The following is a 27670-nucleotide window of genomic DNA, read 5'->3' on the forward strand; positions in this document are numbered from 1 at the left end:
GGGGAGTTTGAGAGGGAGTTCTCATTGGAGGAGAAGGTACCCGTGGGGGGAGGGATAGCTCAGTGGTTTGAGCATTGGCCTGCTAAACCCAGGGTTGTGAGTTCAATCCTTGAGGGGGCCACTTGGGGATCTGGGGCAAAATCAGTACTTGGTCCTGCTAGTGAAGGCAGGGGGCTGGACTCGATGACCTTTCAAGGTCCCTTCCAGTTCTAGGAGATGGGATATCTCCATTATTATTATTAAATATGTGAACACAAACCAGTGAGCCAAGCATCTGAGAGAGAGATTGAGAGAGAGAGAGACGCCTCAGAGCCCTGGCCCTCCTGGTTTGATGTCCCATCTCCAGGTGTGGCCATCCCTGTTGTTTCAGGGGAAGGACATTAAAAAAAACAAACAAAAAAAACCACCCAGAATAAATTGGAGGGAGGGTTAGGGAATCCCTTGCTGACCCCTGCAGGTGCCTGGCTGAAATCCCGAAGCTTGAGCTTTTAGGGAACCTAAGACATAAACCAGAAGTGAGCCCAATGGCTGTTGAGGCCTGCCTCTTATCACAAGCAACCCGTCATACAATTGCAATATGAATTCATCCAGCTTTCTTCTAAAACTCATTAAGTTGTTTGCCCCTGCAACTCCTTTTGAGAGGCTTTTCTAGAATCTCACCCCACTAATGGTGAGATGGTTAGAAATCTCCTTTTATTTTCCAGCCTGAATTTGTTCATGGTCAGTTTATATCCATTTGTTCTTTTGCCAACATTGTCTTTTTAGCTTAACTAGCTCTTTACTATCCCTGGTATTTACTCCCTTAATGTATTTTATAGTTTTTCTTTGCTAAACAAGCCCAACTCTTCCAGTTTCCTCTTTTAAGATAGTCCCTCCATTCCAGTGATCATCCTAGTTGCTCTTCTCAGCACTGTTTCAGTTTTAATTCATCTTTCTTTAACATGGTTGATCAGAATTGTACACAGTATCCCCAATGAGGTCTTACAATGGCATTAATACTTCTCTATCTCTACTGGAAATGCTTTGCCTGATACATCCTAGGATCATATTTCCCTTTTCACGGTCACATCACATTAGTGACTCATAGTCATCCAGAAATCAACCCACACAACCAGGTTTCTCTCCTCCATTGTTGCTTCCAACTGATGAGCACCCCTCTCCCCCCCCCCCCAGCTTTTAGCAGAAATTCTTATTATTAGACCCTAAATGCATGACCTTGAACTTTGTACTATTACATTTCATCTCATTTCTCTGCCTCCAGTCTTCCTGGTCATCCATGTCTTTCTCTATTAAAATCTAATCCTCCTCTGTACTGATGGTGCCTTCCAAATTTGTATCATCAGCAAGTTTCAATGTTAGCAAGTTTCAAACATTCCTACTGTTTGTGCCAAGGCCATTAATAAAAATATTCAGTAAGATTGGTCCCAAGACTGATCCTTGAGGAGCTCTGCTCATGACTTCGCTCCTGTTCAATAAGTCACCTTTCAGCATAACCCTTCTCTCCTTTATCCAGTTCCTTATCAACCTTACAATTCTTGTGCTGATCCCCATCTTCCCTAATTTAACTAATACTTTCTCATGTGGTACTGTGTCAAATGCTTTACTGAATTCCAAGTATATTAGGTCTACTGCGCTTCCCTTATCTAAAAAAGATCAGTTATTTTCTCAAAGAAGGAAATCAGGTTAGTCTGGCATGATCTTCTCCTGTTGCATTACATCGCCTTTACCATGTACCTCCATTAATTTAATTATTCTTTCCTTCACAATTCGTTCTAAAGCCTTACAGACCTATTAGTCTGACCCCATTAGTATGCAATTGCCAAGACCACTCTTTTTTTCTCCCTTTCTTGAATATATGTAAGTTGTTAGCTATTTTCCAATGGGACAGTACTACCCCCAAATAGATAGTTATTAAAAATCCTTGCTACTGGACTAGCAATCTCATGTGCCAGTTCTTTCAATATTCTGGGATAGAAATTATCCGGTTCCGCTGATTTGAGTGCATTAAGCTCTTTAATTTTTTCTTCTACTTCAGATGTGGTCATTTCCAAACCCATTTCCATCAGCCATACTGCCTTCATGCATGTGTTCTATATGATCCTTACTGAAAACGGAGGCAAATTATTTAGTTTTTGGTCCATACCTACATTGTCTTTAATTTCTTTCCGATCCACACTACATAGCGGTCCAACTTCATCTTCCTTAGTCCTAGGCTAGGTCTATACTACCCGCCTGAATCGGCGGGTAGAAATCGACCTCTCGGGGATCGATTTATCGCGTCCCATTGGGACGCGACAATCGATCCCCGAATCGGCGCTCTAACTCCACCAGCGGAGGTGGTAGTAAGCGCCGCCGACAAAAAGCCCCAGAAGTCGATTTTGCCGCCGTCCTCACAACGGGGTAAGTCGGCTGCAATACGTCGAATTCAGCTACGCTATTCACGTAGCTGAATTTGCGTATCTTAAATCGACTCCCCCCGGTAGTGTAGATGTACCCTTATTTGAATTTCCTTGGCCAGACCTAATTTAGCTTGACTTTCAGCAGTTGTCACTTTATTCATACATTTGCTGACCTCCACAATGTAGCTTTCTTTGCTGATTAATGTCTTTTCCCATTCCCTAGAGGCTCTCTGATTACTCTTAATAACCTAAACAAACAGTGGTATGAATGCCTTTTCCTTGGGTACACTATGGCTTCCAGTGTTGCTACTGTTGTTGGAGCTTCACCACTTGCACTGAAACCATAGGTGATTTCCCCAAAGTATGTTAACATAGACACAGTAATAGTGTCACAAATTATAAGCAGATATATTTATTTGTTTCTTTTAAGGTGGAAACTGTGTAAATGATTGTTTTTCAAAATAAATAAAATTTCCACACATATTAGTCCAATATTGCCAGGTTTTTATAGTATATTCAATAGGGGGGTAATAACATATTTCTATAAAAGTCAGAATAATTGTGCATTTGCTACGAAAATGCTAATTTAGCCAGATATTTTTCTGAGCATATGCTTTGAGATTATCCCAACGCTTATGAGTTTGGATAAATAAAATAAATAATTGCCTATATTAATGGTATTATGTACCAAAATACAGTGTGGTGGATAAAATGTTCAGCAGTAAATTCTATAACAATATAGACTAAAGCAGGAGAAGAGTGCATTTAATCTAATGTTCTAAAGAAATGTGTACATTATATATTATTGAGTATCCTGTGTCTGAGAAATAGACGAAGTTGAAAAGCTATAAACATAACCAGATTTAATGTTATAGCAGATATCTTGGATACATTTAGGTGGTTTTAACATTACATAATAGCTTAATTTGCATTTTAATTATTTGGATGACAATTTGGTCCTGATTCAGCAAAGTGTTTAAGTGCATGCTTAAATTTATTTCTTTGGGACTATTGCCATTCTTAAATATAAGCATGTGCCAAATTGTTTTGCTGAATTAGGGCCTCTGCTTGTAAATCACCTGTTGATCTTATAATAAATAGTTAAAATTTTTAAAATTTTGAAAAAATTCTAGTTATGCTCATTAACCTACAAACATGAGACCAATAAAGGTTATTAGAGTGACCTAACAGAGACAGACATGTTTTTGATCATTATACAGTTTGCACACTTAAATTGATGAAATAAACAAATATGACACACTCAGATAGGTATTTCCCATTCAAAGCCCTTCCATATCAAGTCTCAAAATGCAGATGCCAAAGATTTTAGTCTCCCAAGAGCATTTAGTAAGCCTTTCAATAACATAGGACTCTGTTCAGACCAAAATTATGTTTATTTGTATCATTTTAAACTCAGTCTCTGCAGGGCTTCTTCCAAATTTAATCCTGATTGTTGAGTCAAAAGTAGTTTAACACACCTCCCAGGGAAGTCAAGCTTGGTTCTTTGGCGGCACCTCCTTAACTAGCACAAAGCAGAATGTTAAACCACTCCTGTATTTAAATCTGGCCATACTGGTGATATCAGCCTACCACATCTGGATATGTTTGAGAGAATGACACTTCTGTAGTCACACATGGTGCTCAATCCTTCAAAACCATAATCAGTCCCAGTAAAAGCAAGAAACCTTTGGGTTTTCAGGATTGTGCCAGTGGTGGCAAGCATACGGACCATATACAAGACTGACTGATTCAATAATATCATACTGCATAATGACTTACAGTCCAACAGACATTCTTATGCTCTGGATTCTGAAGATAAATGAGTAACATTCTAAATCTATTTTTATCTTTAAGTCTACTGCCTGAGATTTGGGATGGTTTTGTTAGAGTCAAAAAACAGGGAAAGTCTCTTGTTTTGTTTGCATCGCACATTCTTTTGCTATCTTTCTTCTGGTAGCCCATAGCATGAGGAAAGTTTGCAATTTTTGTTATGAGCTCTGCCAGCTTCACTACTTTGTGGCTCAATTTGTGCTTGGTGCCATTATTTGACATTTGATTGCCCATACACAAGGTACCTGCAGGCAATATTTGCACATACTTTTTGAGATCTCAAGTAGTTTTTAATAAGATTCTATGTGCCTAGTTGCAGCTTGTGTTGGTAGCCAAGAAGAGTGCATAGGAATGCTGTCCTCCTTTCCTCCATTTTTACTGACATAAAAGTATCAGATGCTCAGAAGTAAGGAGGCATTCCATGTCAGTGCTTCTTAGCTGGCACAGAGATAGGACTTCATGCAAAAGAGATGGCACTTAAAATGTTATGCAAGCTATCTGTCTAAACCAATTGGTTGCCTGACATAAGAGCCTCCAGCAAGGCTGAATTTTATGAGAAGGCACCATAACAGATGGACACGAGAATTTGAAATAAGAAATATAGAGGTGCCTCAAGTATAGGTGAAGCTCCAAGCCTAGAGTGTCTATCTGGCTGTGTGTAGATGGGAAGCTTATGTGCTACTGTTAAGGAGATGTGGCATCATCAGCCAAGCTATGTGTGGGACTGACTTTCAAAAAAATGTTTCTCAAAATTTCTGTTATGGTTGGAGGGATTAAATCAAGCAAAAGCCCTGAAGGGGGGGATAAGCTGGAATTTCCTGTGGAGAATCTCTAGAACGGTGGGCTAAATGAAGCCCTGTCAAGTTTCTCATAAACAGGTTATTTCATGAAGAGTAGTCTACTTAATACACTTTTTGTAATACAATATACAAAAAGTTATATTAAGTGGACTAAAAATATGCTACTATTTTCATGAGGGTTGGCAGACAGAAGCCCATTCCTCACACTTCTACATATATTTAGTGTGAACAGAGCCCTCAACAATAGGAGCACTCCATTTAAATACTCACTTTAACAATAGGGGGAAATGTCATTCAAAGCTGAGTGATCCAACTAGTTTTCGTTTTCATCTCTTTTTTAATTCTATGGGGACACACAATAGTTCCATGTCCCAGAGGATTATGGGATGGTGGATTCTAATTGGAACGTAAATGGTGTTTGTGTTATCTGTGGAGACTGGGCTCTGTTTGTTAATTGGCATGCTGAGATCATTTTGAAATGGTTGATATAACACCGTGGTCCATTGAACAGGAAGCTCTGCTATTTTCACAGTTTGATAATCAATGCATCACTGCACACAATTCCTTTCAAATGTGTGTGTTTGTTTGTCTGTTTGCTTAATTGAACAGCTGCAATTACTGTTACGTACAGCTGAATGTTAATTCAAGAGAAAGAAAAGAAATTCCTTCTTAGTTATGATTTTATTTACAAATTAGAAACCTATATAAAATTAGAGTTTTAATGCAGCAAAAATTTCATTGGTTTAATCAAGCACATGCAAGGTATCATATTAAATCTAAAAAAATATTGTTAGCTTTGTAGTTTATTTTCTTTTAACTGATTTATTAACCTGCACTACACCTCATTGGTAAGGGAAATTGCTACCTGTAAACGTAAAGAAAAATATTCTCAAAAACTTTTTTGATGAATGCAGGCCATTGATTAGCCTGATCTTTGGGTCAAATTAAATCTTAACATGCAGGAACTGATTGGGTTTGTGATCAGCTCTGCTTAACAACCTTGTGAAATATTTCATATATAGTCCAACCCCTTAATTGGACTTATAGCATGAAAAGAACATTCCAAATAGTTGCTGGTAAATTTTGGAAAATATTACTTTAGACTGCTGTAGCAATGCAATTAGAATGTAAGTTTGTGTTTCAGGGTGGTTATGCTGCCTACCGGTATGCCCAGCCCGCCACTGCCACTGCAGCTGCCTACAGTGACAGGTAAGACCTAATTTACTGCTAATAAATACTTAGCATACAGGAAGTGGAAAATAAGTCTTGTAACTGTTTTGTTGCTCTGCAGATGACTATGGGATATAAAGTTAGGCTGTATTGTTATGAAGAGCTATAAATAGAGAGGTAATGATTAATTAAGAATCAGGCATAAGATACACACACTTTCCTGGGTTGCAGATCAGGCACTTTACTACGATAATCTGTGACTCTTTTACAGTGTGGATAAATAAATGTACAGCTCCATAATGGTCTGCTGCTTAAGATCATAATTTGTCTTAACAATACTTTTTCAATTAATTTAGAACCTGCTCCTCTATGGTGTTGAATACCTTCCATTTTCACTGACTCCTGTTGAAGTCAATGGGAGTTCAGGCTATCGAAGACAAATGATGATTCTCCCAGTTAGCTGGCTTCCAAACATTTCATTTATTTGAGTGTTTATATAAAGACAAGTCAATCTACTTGTCTTCCCTTTTTTTGAAAAACAAAAACAAAAACAAAAACCCAGCTTTTAAATCATGGTATCAAAATTGGGTAAATACACTGCTGACAAAGTGGAAAATTTCTTAAAATCAATATAGCCCAATCCTGCAGACACACACTCTTAATTTTATGCGGTGTCAGTAGTTTCATTAAAGTCGATGGAATTGCTTATAGGATGAAATCTTGGCCCCACTGAAGTAGGTGGCAAAACTTCCATTGACTTCAGTAAGGCCAGGTTTTTGCAACACTGTGTAAAATTAAGCATGTGCATAAAAAGTGATCTGGGCATAATGAAAAAGAAGAATGTATTTCTTCACTGGAAATTCATTCTTCAGAAGTTGTATCTGTAGGAAAATCTGCAGTACCCATTGATACTTTTCAAATGGTTTGTTTAAGAGTTTACAACACACAATAGAAGAGGGGTATCTATTTTGTAAAAGATAGCTATGTGTATATTTTGCTTCACAGAAAGATCAAAGAACCCATTTCTGTACTTAGGACAAGAAAATCTTTCATTGAAATCAGTGAGAAATTTTCTTGCAACTTGAGTATAAATTTAGACTTGTATTAGGTGCTAAAATGGTCATTATTATTGGTTCTTTATGTTTCTGTTCCTTAAAGAAAACAACAGAATAAGAAATAGCAAAGGATTTCTTAGAATGAAGTGCTGTTCATGGATTGTGTTTTCTGAGAAAAATGGAACACAGTGTGAATGTTAAAATGCTATGCATGCATAATTGCCTTTAAAAATGCTTATTCTGGTAATAAGATATATTAAAAAAAGTTTGGTAAATAAAAACAATTTGCATGTGTGGCTGAGGCATGCTGTGTGAGACAGGTAAGCAAGTTTCTTTATATGAATTTCGGATCAGTAATGTCAATCAGATATTGCTGTTTGCACCTTGTTTGTGATGTACTCTTTCTATGCAGGGTAACCTACCATATGGAGTGCTACTCAGTAGTTTTCATTTCATTTCCACAAAGGTGTGTTGTTAGCATGTTGCAGCTACGGTATTTTTTGTGAGCTTCAAATGTAAAACTAGTTCCTGATCCTAAAAAGTTTTTAAAACCAAAAAGGCAAAATCATAAATAATCTCCTATTGCTAGTCCTTTTTTTGCCAGATATTGTTCAGATCTCTCTTTGTCAGTTAAAAGGGTTTGCTTGTTGCTATAATGAAAGATTTACATAGTACTTAGGGGAAGTGAACAATATCAAGATGAAGCCTAAATGCTTTAATTACCAACTAATGAACCTACTTATAAAACAGAAAAATCAGATACCATAAGGTAAAATATAAGATTTTTACCTATTCTGCTATATTGATAATGGTTGGCGAGAGAGAAAGTGAGTCAACCTGACTAATAAAAATAATCATGACATTGGAAAAAAAACTTAATAAAGGAAAAGATATAGTATGATTAAATTCTGTAAAAGAAGATTGAGATGGTATCTATAGTAATGCAGTAGTTACAACCCTTAATTATTTTATATGAAAAATATCTCTAGAATACTGAATTTTCAAATAAACTCTTTGTGTATAATTAGAATTGAAATAACTTGAGCCTGCTGCATAATTACAGGTATCTGAAATTGATTAATTTCTTTAGATTTTTTTAAATTTGGCTTCTCAGTTAAATGTGTTTACCCCCAATTGAATAAAGTTTTTTGGGTTAATTACAAAGATATAATTTTGCTTACTTTTCTCTATTGGGGAATCCTAACATTAGTTTTAAAAAAGAAATCCTGCAAAAACTTTGTTGCATATATGAAACTATATGCAAACATGGATACCTCAAATTACAGTCAATTACAAATTTATTTGTTCATTTTATTAACTTTTCACTGAATTTTCATTAAAGGATGTGAGTTTTTTGTCAGATTTGGCAAATTAGAATTTGGCAAAAATTGAGTTAATCTCTAATACTAAATGCAAATGCTGAAATACAGAACAACCACTAGTATCCTTTCTTCTACATGTAACCATCACTTGCTGTCTTGTGCTACATATGAGTATTACCCATTTGGTCACACAATGTTCATTTTTGTAGTGGATATGAGTCCCCATTCTCAGCCAGACATATTTATTGTATATGTTAATACAATGCCCAGGCAAACACTGAATGCCACCAAGCATATACTGTGATGCAGTGCTCTAGCATGAAAAGGTTACTTGAAAAAAAAAGTACTGTTTGGGTCACAGATCATCTACATGATGAGTGACAGGGTCCCTATCTTGACACACTATCTTAAGTGAGGAGATGGAAAGAGTAACTGTTTGGATTGGATGCATATTTTGTTAATAGAAAAACAGGAGGTGAACAGAAAGATTTGGGAATCCAGAGTCAATACCTCAAGTCATTGGATAATGATTGGTGCCGTAGAACTGTTGTGAGGAAACATAATGGTATCCTTGTTTGTCACACTTGGAAAGATTGCTGGATATAGGCAATGAACAACAAATATGGAGGAAGAGACTAAGGTGGCAAGGGAAGATGATGAACCTTGTAAAAAAATTAAGTAGTTTTTAACAGAAGAAAACATACATATGTAATGACAGTCAATTTCAATCAAAACTGAAATAGGCCTTATAGATTTCTCCACTCACTTATCAAACCTGTAAAAAGAGAAAAGTCGGCTTTATTTATGAAGCAATATAGTAAGAAATCATTTTACAACTTCAGGAAGGAAGCGGAGCTACATCTACGCTACTCTACGCAGTCAATCACTTTATTAAATTAAACTTAAAGCTTTGAGCTTTTTGAAGAATTTGATCAAAACCTTCACATTTTTAACAGTCTAGTTTAAAATGTTTCTCAGAAATTCCCTTCCAACTGATAAGAGGATGGGGGGACACGTAGTATTTAGGTCTATATATGTTTTGTATCACTCTTGAACTTTGACCTCTAAGCTCTTAAACCTGAGGGGCTGATTAAAGGAAAACAATTTTAAAGGTATACTATAAATTAAAACACATATGTTAATTTTAAGTACAGATTTTATTTGATTTTTAGGTTACATTTTAAAAAGTACTTAAAATATAGATGCTAGTAAAGGCTTAAATCTAAGTCTGACTTAAGGAAAACTGGCAAAGCTATCAAATTTTATTTTCATGAGGTAAAACCAGTCAAAGCATGGCAGTGGGGCGTATCGTCATTTTGTCATTGCATGTTCACTTGATGTTGCTAGTATGTCTGTAATGCTGTATCGGATTTGACAGATCCATCACATTAGCTCAGTGAATGGCTTGCTTGAATTAAGCCCAAGGGCAGATTTATTCACATTGATTGGCTATTGGTTTTGTGTTTTATGACTTGATTGTTGCATCTCTGATCAGAATAAGAAAAATGTTCCTTTCTTGCATATTAACTTTAACAGCAAATATGTGTTTAAATATATATGGTGGTGTATGAAAGCTTTTAAAACAAGTTAAGCCTTGTCTGGAAGGCAAAATTATTTTCACTTGTACTGCTTGCTAACAATATAATACTTATTTAATGATAATTATGTGTGTGTGTTTATGAATGTGTATCTGGGTATTCATATATACACACACTTCATCTCCACCCCCCAACCCACACACACACACACACACACGTAATGAGGTAGCTTGCTCTGAGACTTCAAAGTATTTATATATTGTCTAATTGAAATCTCACTCAAGTAAGTAGAAGGACTCCTATTGACTTCATTGGGGTTTGGATCAGACCCATAGACATTGGAAACTGGATTTTCTTTCTATGTGTTGTACAATTTGAAAAAATAAGAGATGATAGTAAGGTGTATAATAAAACATTTTACACACACAATGCACTTTGTAGTGTAAAAAAGGACCTTTTTGTTTGTTTTCGTGGTATATGTTCTTTGGACACATACAGAATTTTGTATAACACCTGGAAACAGGAAACTTATCATACAGAGGTTGTATTTTAAGATAGTCTTATCACTTCAGTGCAAAATCCCAGTTATTCCAATCTTTTTATCTTTAAAATTACTTATTTATTTATTTTTGTCAAACTGGTAATGTATATAGATACAGAAGTTAATAACGCTATCCAGCTGTTCCCTTTGATTAAGGAGTTGACAATAGTACTTGATATTTGTAATCAATAATCCCAATAATAAAATACTTAGACATATGAAGTTAACTGAAGACATGTTATCAAAGGCTCAAAAAACAAACAAAAAAAAACAATTGGTTGGCTTAGGTAGATTTAGGCAAATTGTTAAATATTTTAGGCTTTAAATATCTTTACATTTGTGAATAAATAATGAAGAAAGACAGTGTAATAATTTCATTAAAATAATGTTCCTTTTTATTGGGAATCTCACCAGTTGATATATAATAAAAATTCAGGATTTAATGGCATCTAAAATATAATAGTACCTTGAGCCAAAGTTTAATTTACCATTAAAGCATTTTATAGAAAGATTGATATTTTAAATAGTTGTAGTCAATATATGTAATAAGCACACTTTTTCATCAGATGCAGGAGAAACACTTTCTATGGATTAATATTCTATGTAAAAATTAATAAGGTTGGACAAATGAGTTAAAAACCCCAAACAAACTCAAGTCATCCCTCTAGTCCCAACTGGAATCTCCAAACCATTTTTTGAAGTTTGCCCATCTATACATGTTCACTAAGCAAATATGTGCGATAATTAGAAGGATCCCAGGAAGTGGTAGGTGAAGATCAGTTATCCTTTACTGATTAACGTAGTTTGAGCGTCTGTACGAATGTGCTCACACTTTGAGATTCAGTTGAGATATATTGGCAGCTTGACAGGAATCCAAAGACTGCATTCAAGTTTGCATAACATACTGTAGTCATAATGATATATAACACTTATGCAGTGCTTGGCATCTTCAAAGCACTTTTGAAACATTTAGGGCATAATACAGTGGGAGTTGGATTGGGCCTTTACTCATTCTGATAGCCATCTGTGGTAGCTAAATCTACTAGAGAGCAAGAGCAGACTTGGACTTTTACACATTAGACTCCTAGGTCTGTATTTTTACATCTATAACTACATATTCCACATTTGGCACTCAGATTATTCTATGGGCACGCTTGGCTTAGATGTGAAAATGTAGCTGTTACAGAACAGTTTCGTGAAGGAATTAGGAGGAATGTGGACAATGAGTACAAAGGAAAAAAACAGGATTTAGTTGGAAGAAAAGATTCAAGTGATAGAGCTAAAAATATAAGCATGGAGAGTGAGAGAAATTAAATCTAGGGAGTTATCTGCAGAACAAATGATAGGAGTTTACAGAAGTAAGACAACATTAATGAATTGCAAAATTATTCTGTAATAATTGGAACAGTGTGCGATCATTAAATTTTGCAGCTTTCCCCAAATAGATAAATAATATTGTATATCTTCATTTAGAAGCCATTCTCATTTAGCAGCTACCCCTTTCCTATGCAAACCACAAGGGAAAACAATTAAATTTCATACTGGAGATAACTAGTAGAACTACAAAGCTATATTTTACAGAGCTAATACTGATTTACAACTACGTTGCTCAAGTTTTACATGAGGTATACTGAAATCAGTGGAGTTACACTCATGCAAAGCAGGAATAATGTAGTGGTGAATCAGGTTCCCTTTGCCTGAAGCAGTGGTGTTCGCCTTTTACAGATATATTCTCACTTAAGAGGTTGCCTCATCTGTATTGGCTACTAATCCCATTCTTTGCCATCTTTGAAAAAAAGAGCTATTCTTCAGAGTCCCAAAAAGTAAGGACAAGCCTGGATTAAGATTTAAAATATAGCCTGGCATTTAGCTTGGGGGGGAAGGAAGAGAAGAAATAAAAATTGAGAGAAAAGGTAGAGGAAAACTACAGCCAATATTTCCATACATGGTTACCTGAAGTTGGATGCCTAGGTCCGTATTTGGCATCTAAATAGGTGTCCTGATTTGTAAAGGTGCTGAACACCCAGTAGGGTCTACTGATTTCAGTGAGAGCTGCCAGGTGCTTGACATATCTGGAAATCAGGCCACCTATTTAGGTGCCAGATATGGATTTAGGCACCCATTTTTAAAAAATCTTGGCCTACATCAGAAAATATTTTGAGTTGTAACTTTTGAGTGGTCTTGCTTCAGTTATTTACAGATATATACTTAGTGGCATATAGATGTGATAATTAATATATTCCTTAGGTACCTTTTAGTGTCTTCCACTCTTTTTTAACAAAGAGAAAAAAGTACTAAAATGAATATTTTAAGAAACAGTTACATATTTACCGAATACTTTATAATGTCTTCCTCTGAATTGTTACAGAATGTTGGTGGAATATGTAATGTTGGTTTTTAGATGTGTAATATTCACCAGACTGGGTAAATGTGGAGTCAGGGAGTTATAAAACATAGATTTTCAACCCAACAGACCAAAACTGTTATTTGGTCACTGCTTGTGCCACTGATATGCTGGACCATAACAGCACCTTTTGTCATGTCAAGGCCGAATTACAGTTTTTAATTTTCAGATCATTGACTCGATAGACCACAAAAAAGTAGATTAAAACATGCTATACAAGTATCGTGAACCTAAAGCCTGGTCTACACTAACCCCCCAATTCGAACTAAGGTATGCAACTTCAGCTACGTGAATAACGTAGCTGAAGTCGACGTACCTTAGTTCGAACTTACCGCGGTCCAGACGCGGCAGGCAGTCTCCCCCGTCGACTCCGCGTACTCCTCGTGCCGAGCAGGATTACCGGAGTCGACAGGGAGCACTTCTGGGTTCGATTTATCATGTCCAGACAAGACACGATAAATCAAACCCAGAAGTTCGATTGCCAGCCGCCGAACCAGCGCATAAGTATAGACAAGCCCTAAGTGCCCCAACTCTGACAGTTGTAAAAGCTGGGAAGGAATTTAGTATATTATGTAATGGGGAGAGAGAAAAATGGCATGAGGAGCTATGAGTATAGTATAGGGTGGAAATCAATGGCAATCCAGAGCAATTTATGGGGAGGTGAAAACATACTAAACGAGCATACTTAAAATGATATTACCTAGAGAAAGTGAACTTAAGAAAGTAGTAATTAACAATCTTACATTTATCTGTGGAAGCCCCTTTCATGTCAAAGGATCCCAAAGAACTTTATTACCTGTATATTCACAGATAACTCTCTTCACATAACTGAAATGCTGTCAGCTGTAGGATGTAGTTTTGGTAAACAGGCAGATAATCCAAGTACTGAACAGCTTAGCAAAGGATGCCAAGGAAAACCCTTGCTTTTATGAAATGTGTCATGGGATCTTTCATGCAGAACCCTTATTTTAAAGGTCTCATGCAAAGGCCCATCAACCTGTAGACCTTCATGAAATTCATTTTATCTGTCTTGGATGAGGGGTTGAGTTGACCCTGACAAAGTATTCAATATACAATATTTTGACCATTAATTTCTCTCCTCCAACTGTAATGTAAAGTGATAAGTCAACATGATGGCTATTATGGTGTGAACAAAGAAAACGTCATAAAATAGAAAGTAAAAGTGTGTTATCATGCGAGTCAGAAGATAAAGTAATTTGAAAGGTAGCTTAAAGAATTTGACATCACTTAGCTCTTACTAAAGAAGATTGGTAAAACCATATCATATATGAATCAGTGAGTAAATAAGGGAACTTCATGATATTATTGAGGGATAGTGATATTGCACTAAAGAATTAATATGAAATATCAGTGAATTATTATCATATATATAAAGATGACATGAAATCCATTACAGATTTCAAAAATCAATTCTATTCTATATTTTACATGAAAATGTTCACAAAGTGCTGAATAGACAAAGGGTCTGGTTCTCATTTACACGGTTCTAGCAGTGCTCCAAAGAGTCCTTAAAATAGATGCAAATATATACTTGCATTAAGGCCCCTTTATGCTGATAAACCAATATAAAATAGCCTGGGTGTAAAGAGAACCAGGCTCAACATTTTCCAATGTGGATGCTTAAATTTAGATACCTAAGTGACCTGATGTTCAAAGATGCTGAGCCGCCACAACTCCTATTGACTTCAGTGGGAGTTGCAGACTCTCAGCACTTCTGAAAATCAGGTCACTCATTTAGTTGTTCACATATGGATTGAGGTGCCTTATTTTAAGCATCCAAGTTTGAAAATATTTACCACAGTCAAAATGCCAAAATAATTAGCGTATAACCCTGCTCTTATTGAAGACAGACCAAGTTGTTGGTATTTATTCTTAAAGCACTACTCCTTAGTCCTTAATACAAATATCTGCCATTGACATAATTTTGGATACAGTTCTGCACATGCACAGAAATCCCACTGAAATATTAAGTAAAATATTACTTAATATTACACCTCTACCCCGATATAACGCTGTCCTCTTACCACATTATAAGTGAAACCATGTTATATCGAACTTGTTTTGATCCGCCGGAGTGCGCAGCCCCCCCACCCCCCGGAGCGCTGCTTTACCGCGTTATATCAGAATTCGTGTTATATCGGGGTAGAGGTGTACTTTGACCGTGGGTCAAAAATGTGTAACTGTCAAAAAAATAAAGCATGTTTACAGAAACTTTGGTGAGAGAATAATTTCAGCAGTTGTTAATTTAAGTAAATTCTGTCCAAATTCTGACAAAATCTTTGAAATTTAAATTGGGATGGTAAGTTTCCCTTACTGCTGCACCATATTCTCACCGCTCTTGAGAATTCACATTTCAGCAACTTTGTAAAAGAGAATTTTCCCCCCTCTTGCCACAATTTTTTCGTTGAAAGTGAAAGGCGCTTTTAGTAGTGAAAATCTCTCCTTTCTGGGACAGTGGTGGCATTAGGCACCTGCAACCCATGCAATTACAGGGACCTGTGAGGCAGCAAGAGGCCGCCTGAAAGTCAGATCCGGCCTGCTGGGAGACAGCTGCTCTATCTGCTCAGTGCTGCCCAGGGCGCAAAATGCTGGGCTCTACACAGTGTGACCTTGCCCGCTCCCAAGGGACAAATGCTGCCGCTGTTCGGGCTGAAATTGAAGCACTCCTGCCTGGTTCACATTCACAAAATTGTGTGCAGGAACCACCTGAAGGGACATCTCTTGACTCCACTGGGTCTCCTCTACTCTTCCTGGTGCTTGGCTCCTGCTGGAACCATAATACTGTTGACTAGATCCCCCTGCAGCTGTTGAGTACCAGCCACTGAGGGGACCTAGACAGAAGTAATACAGAGGCATTAATTTGATTGCTTCATTTGGCAAGAAGAGGGACTCTTCTTTCAACATGAGGCAATACTCCCCACATACTACATTATTACAGTACTGGATTTTGGTGGAGAAATCCATATACAGGGCCTCCACCTCTTCTAGCCTCACTTCAAAATCTACAAAAGGACATCCCCCAGGATGGGAGGAATGGCGGCAAACTTGGGTGACATTCCTTTACTTCCAGACTGAAAGTGGGAGATCCAGGTGCAGAACATCATGGTAGTTTTCACATCTGAATATTGGTGAAACAAAAACAGTCACTTCCTGTGTCCCCCTACCCCATCTTAGTCACATTTGTCAGTTAGGTTTGACAGTGAACTGCTTGGGTAAAAACTGTCTGGTACAAACGAGATTAGTATGATAGTAAAGATTTTCCCAGTGTAATTCAATTCAACCAACTTTCTTGGATACCGCTGGATGAATAGAAGCCAGGAAAAGATCTGTTTTGTTTATAATTTACTTTGACTTCATTTAAGAGAGTATTTGATTTCTGGGTATAACTGTAAAGATGTTAAGTTGTCTCCATGTATTGTGATTTAAATGCTACGAGTATGATAATGGACTTTGATCTTACAGTTACTGGAAATATAAAACAAGATAATAGCAAAGTCAGCATTCTTATAACACACATCAAACTAAATGTCAACATGTTGCAGTCCTTTAATAGCCTTGATACTGAAATTCAGGAGAAGAAAGAGGGAGGAATTCTTCATAAAAGGTTTTTAGAAAGAGATTCTGAAACCTTTCTCTGTAAATTATTGTTAAGAACACTATTCAGCCAGCCAACCATCAGTCTGGTTGGAATTCTCCCTAACAAACAAACAAACAAAACCCTGAAAGTTTTAGAGCATGCAGAAAGCCTAAAGTATTTAAAATAATTTCATTTAGAAATGTGTAAGTCTCAGATCACACTTATGGGCTGTCATTGCCACTGATTCAGAGGGCCATATCCTCAGCTGGAGTAAATTGGCATCATTCCATTAAAGTCATTAGCTTCAAAGGAGCTGCATCAATTTACAACAGCTGAGAAACTGGTCCCTAAAACCTAAATACTGACCTTTTGTGTTAGTAAAACCCTTGCTGCTTTTTACCAGAGAAGGGCTGCTAATGGCAGATAGGCTAATACTTCCCACTGTAATTTCTGCTCAATACTGTATTTGTTTCAGTTCCAATCTGCTATGTATTGTTGCTATGCACTGTTTCCCACAGTTGCCATGTTACATTCAGAGGTGGCTACACTTCAGTGCCAAGGAAAGTGATTCGGGTATAGTTTATAAAGTCAGTGACTAAAGTTCAAGAGCTCCTGTGAGTTTGAGCCCCATTTGTTAGACAGTTCTAATGGTTTATGTTTATACATTTTTCTTTTATGCTTTGTATTTCGTAGGGCTATTGTAATTTTGTGTGTGCGTGTCCACAGTCCTTGAAGCCTTTAAACCCTTCCTGTCTTCTACAGAGGAAGCCTTTAAACCCTTTCTGTCTCTCACCAAACAGAATTTACCCTGGTAGAACAGGAGGGATTGTAAGGTTCTAGGAGTGTTGGGTTAATTTTTTGTGCATGTTAAAGATTTCTTTTTAATGTAATGCTACATACTAAATCTAACAGATTACATTACAACCCCTACAAAGTAACATCAAGGGCCAAATTGTGGCCTAGGCATATAAGAGAAGGTAGGGCACATACAATCCTTCATGGCCACACAGGGTTTTAAGCAGGGTTGTATGTGCCCTACCTGCCTCTCTGCTACAGACTTGGAGAGAGAGAGAGGGATTGCACACACATAACCCCCCAACAAAGAGATGGGCAGGGAGTGGGCAAAGACTTGTGCAGCTGAACTGTCACGGGTGTAGTAATCTACTATTAGGAAGGGTCAGTAGGAAATTACCGCTCTCGAAGAAGGAAAGGGGGAACAGACAAGGAAAGGTGCCTGAAATAGAATTCTTTCCCTGGGGTGGTGAAGCTACATCCAACGTTTACACGGGGCAGACTGCATAGGCACAATCTAGCCTGAAAAATGGGGTGGATTAAGGCCAAATGGCACCTCAATCCACCAAATCATGAAGGTACCTGAGACTCTTGCTCCCAATCATGAAGATACCTGAGACTCTTGCTCCCAACCTGTTAGCCTCCTGCATCCCAGACAGTGCCTTCTATGCAGATCTTTTCCTTCCCCCAAATGAGCCGTTGCCTGTCACTTCTGAGCCCTCAGTCTTCCTCCTTAAAGGAGCCCAGTGCTGTTTACACCAACAAAGGGCCAGCTGGCAGCAGTTAGCTTTGCCCTACATCATCACCTACTTGGCAGTAATCTTCTGCTGTTTGATCCCCATTTTACCTTAATCTGCCACTTTGGTTTGGTTTGGGAGAGATGCTGAAGTTGTACTTGTGCATAATTACATGTAACTAAGCAATAGAGCATGGTGAATGGTGTAAAAATGTTTCCACAAACCTTCATTCACATTTTTAAATGAAGGGACTCTCCCTTCCTGCAGCACATTGTGGGATTCTAAAACTCCAGAACTGTATAAAAAAAAATCAGAATGGAATTTCTGTGGCTATACGCACACCCTTTGATATTTGCAGTCTGTGAAATGTCTAGTGAACAAGATTCCTGGTATGAATGTTTGACAGGAGAGAGAATTTTAAGAGAACATTGGTAAAATTGGCAGAAAACAGATTTTAAATTTGTAAGTGTACTTGCACTGGAAATCTGATTCTAATAGCTAACTTCATTTTTATGCAAAGAACAGAAAGATACCATGTGGAATACGTGTCCACTCAAAGCTAATCAACACCATTTGAATCTCAGTTATTGCACACTCAAAAGAAAAAAAATATGAAGACAAAAATGTATTTATACATTTAGGAAAATTTGCAGCATGGTCATAGACAATTTGTGAGTAGAAAGAGAGGCAAAAAATCAAATAAATTATTAATTACAAATGGTTGACCTGGCTCTACTAAATATCATATTTAAAAAAACCCACTATATATACAGTATTAACATACATGTAACTTCTGAATTTAGCACTATATACTGTAAACAAATATGAATATATTTTGTAAATATAATTTCAAGATACTTACCAAGTTACTAACCAGGCACTGTGGAGGGCTAATTAATATTGAAAATGGGTATAGCTCAGCTTTTGGGGGAGCGTAGTTTGAGGAAAATGTGTCTATGGAACATCTCAATTTTGTTAATCAACTACCTTTTTGGTACTGTGAGAAAAGTTACACAGTTGGACTGTGGAATAGGAATTTCTGTAGCATATTCTTTGAGATCTAATTGATGTGAACAAATCATAGTTGCCCATAAACTCCACAATGAAGTGTAGTCTGAGTACACACACCCATATCATGTCCATCATCATCATCACTCCCATAACCTCACTGAGGCACCATAATTGATGAGCAATCAATGTCAATAGTTAGCACAAAGAGAAAAAAATTGTATGTAAAATCCCAGCTAGCTTCCTGAAAAAGGTCTGATGGAGGGAGGAAAAAGTCAGAACGAGATAGAAAAACATAGGAAAAAATTGAAAATTAGAAAATCTGAAGCAGGTGTTTTATCCATTTTGTAACTTGGAGATGGATTTTTATTAAGAAGTTTAAGTAAGTATTCTGAAAATGACTTTTTTTCACCATTCACCTATTGTGGGTTTCAGATATTAACAGGATGCATATTGTTTGATGTTTTAGGGTCTGTAAGTTTTGTAAAGTAAAATGTATGAACCAGATTGTATCCCCTAGATCTACGTAGAGCATGCCCTCTGCTTTGCAGGCATCTGCTTCCCATTGAAGCTCTGCTGCCCAAAACTGGTGGGTGTAACTCATATGTGGACATTGCAGCTCAGGCTCTCAAGCCTACCTGACATGTTGGATATGAGCTCTGGAGACTAGCCCAAGACTCTGCTACAGCTGCAACGTCCACACTGCTGTTTTTAGAGCGCTAGCTCAAGGTGAGCTAGCTGAAGTCTTGTCTTTTTGGGGTGGGAGGCTTGCTCCCAGATGCAGTCTAGCCATATTGTGAGAGCCCTGTGTCAGTACTACTGGAATGAGAGAAATAAGATCTATAGAATGCTTCATTTATATGGGCGGTTATGACATTGTGCTGTCATTGATTGCTTTGCCTCGCATCCGCTACTTAGTCTCTTTAATCTTACCATAACTGGACTAGCCAACTCAAAATACAATACGCAAGGAAATGCATATAGTCCACTGAAGATACTGCAGTACTTGCACAGTGGCCAGTTGGCCAGCCTCGGAAATGCAGGAACCTCAAGTATACTTCAAGCCTGAAAACATCCAAATTTAATAGTAACATTATTTGTCGAAGACCATGTTTTATAAAAATTTAGTCCAATTTCAGGTAGGAAATATATTCTTCACTTCTGCTTTCAACTTTGTATTAAACTGTTATATAGTATAGCTAGGTTCTCCTTTTCACGGGTTGGCCCCCTTAAGGTGCCACCTGATATACTGAGATACCACTGAGCCCGCCGATGTGCAGCCTTTTGCTTGTCAGGTTACATCTGTTTTAAACAGTTGTCAGGTTAAATTTAGAATTGAACTACTTTAAGGTACCTGGTTAAGTGAATTAGGTAAATGGTTTGTCATAATTTCTGATATTTATCACTAAATCTACAATAAATGTAAGAAGCGAGAGGCTTTAATTACGAAGTCCAGATTTTCAGACCTACTTTGGAGTTTACACTTTTAGCCAGCACCCATATTTCCTCCCTGCCTCACCCCATCAAAAAGGGTTCTTGGGGCGGTTAGATTTGGGGTTCTAGTTTGGCTCATCCTTACCTGTAACTCATTAGATTATTAATGATGACCCACTAACATTCCTAAGGCAGTGTAAGCCCCAACATTGGAGGGGCATGTATTAAACTCTCCAAATAAAAAAGGGAATTGAGCAGAGGGATAGGTGGAATCCTTTCACCTCCCCATTCTGAGGACCACCATTCATGCCATTCTGAGACAAATATTGCAGCCACAATTTACTGTCTCCTACTGTCCCCATGCAAAGATGTGAGGGTTGGCTGGTGGATTTGCTAGTTAAGACCTCTCCCCTCCATTTCTCCCTTAGATGGAACTCTCACAGAGCAGACCTTAGTGTCACTCAAAGGGGAGATACCCCCTTGCAGGGGCTCTCCACAACTTGCCCACATTGGTGGTTCTGTATCATCTCAGGTGCTCATACAGAGAGTAAGATCTGACTCTAGTGATTGTCAGAAACAGTTTTTATTGCATCCAGACACAATTGACCTGATTTTCAATTGCGCTAATGCCCCTTTACATCACTCTGGCAGCATAAATGAGGCAAGGAAGGAAAAGTCCTGAGCCTACTCATTATGCAGAGGTTCACCCTTGTGGGTATAGAACTGATGCAAGGGCTCTACATCAGCTCTGCTCCCAGCTCTCAGCAGAGGGTACATGCCAGGAATGTGGCCAGCCTGCTGCTGCTCTTTTTCCAGCAGCCTTAAGGGGGTTATAGGAAGCAGAGCATAAGCTGCTTTAATTTACCTTGGGGCATTGAAGAGCCCCAAAATAAGGTGAGCACAAAAGTCGCTTAAAACCACCTTTGCTTCCCTCTCTCTCTTTCTGCCACAAACACAGGAATCAGGCCCGTACATTTAAATTACCCACTTTACTTGAAAACATCTTTATTACTTACGTTATTCTTTCCGTTTTTCTTTCTATCTTAATTGATCTCCCGCAGCCCTTTCTAGGGCTCTTAAAATTTGTTTAAATAAAATAAGATATTTTAAGACTTCAGTATAAATTTTCTGTTTTTCTTGAAATACAAACATTTTAGATACAGATAGAAGCCCATTTTTTAATTGATAGTAGACAAACATTAAGGAGAAAATTTTGCATCCAGTGGCAGAATTTGGCCTTAATAATGGAGCAGACCTTCTTGTATAATCAAGTTCTAATTTTGGAGCACATTCTAGTATTCCTTGGATTGTCTAACAATATATTAAGGTCATTTTCAAATTGAATATATTTTATGTAATTAAAGCTTTTGAAGTATGGAGCAATTCTAATTAAAATATAGTGCACTGCAGGGCAAAGTCACATGGTGAACATTTAAAAACTAAAATCCATCATATAGTCCCATAATTTCTTACCATATGCATGTTATGAATTCTTTAAACCCAGTTCACTTTGTTTATTTAGCTGTTAAAATTGATGTTTTATTATACATCTACACTACTTAAAAATCTATACTACTAGATTGAGATTAGTCTTGTAAATGAAGCTGTGGAAGCCCAAATCATAATTTAAAGTTGGATATTATACTAGAGGAAGGAATCCTGCATTTGCAGAGGAATGGATTAGCTTAATAGGCCTTTTCTATCTCTAATTTAAATTATTTTGCTATACTCTAAATAGATATTGTGTATGTGTACTCTTGCCTTATTCAGGTAAGAAGTCAGGTTGAAATCTGTAGGATTGCTCACATAAGTAAGGTAAACAGAATTTTGCCCATTGTGCATAAGCAGACTTCCTGCAGAAGACACATGACACATCTTGCCATGTCTATAGGGCCAAGTTTGATTATCAACTCTTTTTTTAGGTATCTGTATCTTGTGAAATATAAAGTAGTAAAGCCATTAGGAAAGTATAGACAGTGACTACAAAAGACATTAAGATCATCAAATTACTAGGCAAATGACTGGAATCATTAGCAACAACATCTAATTATTCATAAAAAATTGAATTTGGCTGTTCAGTGCTCTAGTGGCTACATTTACTTCCCCATAAAGAAAATATGTGAGTACTTTAATTTTCACATTAACTGTTTTTACATTGACCAATACCTTAGTTTGAAAAATGATTTATGGATTTCTAAAATAAAATATACAAAAGCAAAGTGCAAGGAAAAATTGTGCCTTCCAGTGAACACTGTGGGCATGTAACAGGAGCTGTACATGGCAGATATTTAAAGGTTCTCTCTCTCTCTCTCTCTCTCTTTTTTTTTTTAAACTCTTTGTAGCCACAGTTACATTCAGGGACTTTGAAGACCTTTTTTTTTTTTAATGTACTTGATGAAAGCTGGCAAAAATTGGGAAGTATTAGTACAATTTGTAGACACTTTAAGCAATACATCATTTGTAGTAATTGGTTAAATAAAGGAAGAAACAGGAATGATTGTTTTTAGGTTGTTCGAGAAAGCAGTTAAAGCAGTATATTATTCCTACAGATACTTCTGTGCTTTGTCATCTGAGGATGTCTTACTCTTGAGCCAGAGTGACATAAAAGTAGTTGGACTGGATGGAGTCTGTGATTCCTCTTCCGAGGAAGGGACTTTCTCAGCCAGCCACCAAATCTTAAACCAGCACTATGTGGCGGCTTTCTAGAAGAAAATATCATTTTTTAGAAAAAGGAACAACTTTATAGCTGCATAGGAAAGGAGATAAAGGAGTTCCTATGGACCAGCAGCTATGGAGTCTACTTTACCTTGGATGAGGTCCTTGTTAGGCAGACATTTAAATCCTCCCGCATGCATCAATATTACCATATAAGACATGTTGGAAGTAGATATGGTAAAAACTTGCATTATATATGAAACACAGTATAGCTATGTATTCAATATTTCTAACTCTTTTAGGCTTAGATGCCAACTCATTATTGCAGCACATGGGATAAATCTCACTAGATTGTTCAATTATTGTAAATAAAAGAATAAATAACAAAATTACCACCCCATACAGGCAATCAGGATAATAGAAGTTAGAGGTGGAAATGTGCAATTTGATCATGAAGTCCACCCATCTGAAAGTACAGGATATAATATCCCTAATGGAAGGCAAGGCCAATATTAAACTGATACTTCACTTGATTTTAACCAAAATGTATGACTATTTGTATAAATTATAGGGTCCTGTGCACCTTGTCAAAAGGTGAACATTTTAATTACAGTGTTCACAGGATTCTAAACAAGAGTTTCAATTTTTTTAGTGTATTAGGGATTAAGTAATAGAGAGAAGGTTTTGGTCTTTTAGGGTTCACACCTGCAAGGTGTGCTGTGTGTACTCCTGTGGTGTCAGTCCCCTCAACACACAGATTACCACAGGAGCTGAGGGTATGTAGCACGTAACAGGAAGTGTGCCAACCTTGCAGGATTAATCCCTTAGTGCAGAGTTAATACAACTTGGATCTAGCTCCTCAGTTGTGAACTTCTGCATAAAAGCTGTGAGATATTCCAGCTTCCGCAACTGTGCAGGATTTTGTGGTGCAGGAGCTGGATTGAGTTTAAATGAGTCAGGATCTAAATGCAAAAATTTGGGATCAGATTCTTGGTTATGCTTGAACAGCTCCAAATGAAGTTAGGGAGCGCTATGTACATCACTAAAAGAGCATAATTTGATAATACTGCAAGTCCTTAATTAGATCATTCATGGAAATCCAGATCACCTTGCCGACTGTGAGCCTTCAAGTGGGACGATAATATGAGTAAATGGAGCAGGTTTTGTGCCAGAATGTAGTTTTCTGTATTTTGAACATTTTAAAGTGTATTTGCATTTTTAAAAATATATTATCTGGTAGAAAAAGAATTTTGCAAGAGAAGGCTTATATCAAATCAATAATTTCTTGAATTTATAATATTCAGTATTGTGCAGCAAACATATGCCAATGCTTAAATGACAGTATATAAGAATATACTATGTCATAAATTCTCTTTTGGAAATGGCAGAAAATGCATTTTCTGTTTCAGCATCATATTAGAAATTTAAAAGCCAAAAATATTTTACTTTCAATATTCTCCTTTAAGTTCTACTAAGTAAATTACATTTTTTTCTGTAAAATATAGGATTTTTTTTACATTTTGCATTTAATGCCCTTTAGTGTATACATTAATATAAATATAGCTTGATTTTTTTAAACTTTATACATATATTTTAGCATGACCTATTTGTAACACTAAACATAAAGCTTCTAGTGCAAGCGTTTGTACATAGTCCATATTCAGATGTCACCATTATTTCATTTAAAAGATCCCAGCATGTCTACCTCATGATCCTTATAAACTATATAGTACTGAAATACGTCAACACTTTTTTTTGCTACGTTCATTAAAATTAAGCACCCTTACCCTACCCCATCTGTAAACATCAAGTCAATTGGCAGCTAGCACATTTCCCAGTCAGCAAGCAGTATTGTGAATTTTATCTTCTCTTGCAGAAATCAATTCGTCTTCGTTGCAGCAGATGAAATTTCTTGTAACACCTCTGCAGGTAACAATCATTGATACTTCTTGATGCATCCATCCAGGTCTCAATATCCTTTTTCACATGCTGCAGTTAATCATTAGAGAAAGCTTAGTAAAGTCCATAATATAAATCTCTGGAATAGTTTCGCTAAGTTATAGCTTGAAACCTTTAGGCTTTGCCATATAAAAGACATTAGGTTATTTTGCTGACTTTGATGTTTTATTTCCAGTTTCAATATTGTGTGATCTAGAAAAGTAAGAATATATTGAAGCTTCTTAAATATACTGTACAGTACAACCAAAATTGTTACCAAAAATTCCCCAAACAGAAATAAAGATAGGATTAAAGGCATAGGCACCTGTAAGTGCTGTGGATTTACAAGTTTTCTGAATGACTCTTTGGGGGCAAATGGTGCCCACAAAGATAGTACAGACCCCAAAGCACATGAAAGTCTGTATTTGCGGATAGTATAGTGAGAAAGAAGATCTGTATATCATCAGAGCATCACCCTAAGCAAAGGCCCTCTTTTTCTTTGCTAATATAACATTGTGTTATAAGGACCTGCATACAGACGTATAAGCATTGTTTTTATAAGATATTTGCAAAAAGTAATCTTATAAATATACAGATTATACCAAGGGAAATCCTCTCTGTTACATAATGTAGTTGAAACAGTCTGAATCTTTCTACAGATAAGGATGGAATTATTTTGCTACCTAAGGTGAAGCTCTGCATGGAAGCCAAAATAAATAGTATTAACATGGGGCCATATTTTGCCATTGATTTTTAAGCAAAAATCTTATTGATTTAATGGGAATTCTGCATGCAAAATGATTGAAGGATACGCAATCTAAAACAAAATGTTGGAATTAAAACACTGATTTATAGGATACCCTATTAACATCAGCAGCAGCAAATGAAAGGTGAAGACTGTACACACTTTAGAACATACTGATCTATATTCAAATACGTCAAGAACCTTCAATTTGTTTCAATGAAAATTATATATAGTAAGATCAACATATACTGACGTTTGTAATGTTGAATGCAATTTACATGTTTCTTAAAGGTGATCTGAAAAGTTATTTTAATACAAACTGTTTAGAATCCCAAATTAGTAGCAGTGTGTATTTAACTTTATAAATTGAAAATTGCATCATATTTGAAAAGACAATATTAGAAACTCATTTGCTTGGTCAAAACCTGAGTTCAGTATTCACCAACATCTAAATGCACAGCATTAGCCTTCCTCTCTCCCGCTCTGCTCCAGGCTGTAATGAGCTTATCAGTTCTAGCCCGTTTCGTTAAGTAAAGAAGAAAGTTCTTTTAATAAACTTTGTTTTCAAAGACATATATACTTACGATTTTAACTACAGTCCTGGATATTTAGCAGTCCAATGGCCCTGCAGGCAATTTCCTGTCCTGGAAGATGAATTCCATGGAATAAAAATGAGTTTCTGTAATAAAAGGACTTCCTTCATTCCTGCAGGACTGGTGGAATTGTAAATGTCCAGGACTGTACAAACATGCATTACCTCACTGCTTTGGAATCTTATGGTATGGGTCTCTGCCAGTGACTTCAGTGTATTGCACAGGTGTAACTAAGGACAGAAATTGGGTCTTTGTATCTATTTACAAAAGCTTTTCGTTTCACCTTAGCTTGCCTGCATTGTATGGTTTTAGAAATAAGTTTTTGGTTAGATACAGTTTTAAGAATGATAGATAAATCAATAAACAGCTGACTGTAGATGCTTTTCTTGTTATGTGATCTGAGTGAGTGAGCTTTTACTAGCTAATGAGGGGCCTGATCTTGCATTCCTTGAACAAAGAAATCTTACATTGGAGTCCAAAGGAGTTTTGGGTGTGCAAGGAATTCACATTCAGGTCCACATTCACAGGTTTTACAATGTAAGTTGCTACAAGCTTGTTGATTTAAATCACTAGTTTTCATGACAAGTTCATCAGTGTTGTTGATTTTTAAATCTCAGAATTGAAATACAATAGGCAAAGCTGCACTTTAAATAATAAGGTTTGCCTCCTGTGCTTGGTTTAGGTCAGACTTTCCAAATCAGTAAATCTAGAGTTCAGCGAATTAATGAAGTAATTTTTGAATTATTTTATTAAGACACACAAATTCTTTCATTCATATTCTAAACTGTCCTGTAGTTCTGTTTGTTCTTGTTAAACAACTGCAACCTGAGTAACTTTATACACATGATTAGTCCAACTGAACTTAATGACATTACTCATGTGTGTTCATAGGATTGTGTTATACTGAATGTACTGATAGTATATAAAACCCAGTTCAAAATATGGAATTTGTGTGTGGGTCTTTATCTCATCCCCCTGTGTGCGTGTATGTGTGTGTGTGTGTGTGTGTGTAAGTTAATAATATAATTAATCAGGAAAACAATGGTTAAAGTTTCATCAGATTTAAGGGAGGGCTTGGGTGACTTCCCTGCCTATAGTGAATGTCACTCTT

General features: G+C 36.8%; 1 protein-coding gene across 28 annotated transcripts in view; it reads left to right on the plus strand.

Annotated features, from left to right (window-relative positions):
• RBFOX1 (RNA binding fox-1 homolog 1) overlaps window positions 1-27670 on the plus strand; it is a 2469250-nt gene that overhangs the window by 2426969 nt on the left and 14611 nt on the right. For 17 of the 28 annotated variants that reach the window (XM_054041252.1, XM_054041258.1, XM_054041253.1 and 14 more), the window contains one exon: window positions 6174-6238. In XM_054041252.1, the coding sequence (XP_053897227.1) occupies window positions 6174-6238 (65 nt within the window). Of the gene's footprint in view, window positions 1-6173; window positions 6239-25159; window positions 25213-27670 lie in introns of all 28 variants that reach the window. The other 11 variants (XM_054041251.1, XM_054041257.1, XM_054041256.1 and 8 more) reach the window with 1 other exon arrangement.

Source organism: Malaclemys terrapin, chromosome 10, assembly GCF_027887155.1.
Source record: "Malaclemys terrapin pileata isolate rMalTer1 chromosome 10, rMalTer1.hap1, whole genome shotgun sequence".
Taxonomy (NCBI): Eukaryota; Metazoa; Chordata; order Testudines; family Emydidae; genus Malaclemys; species Malaclemys terrapin.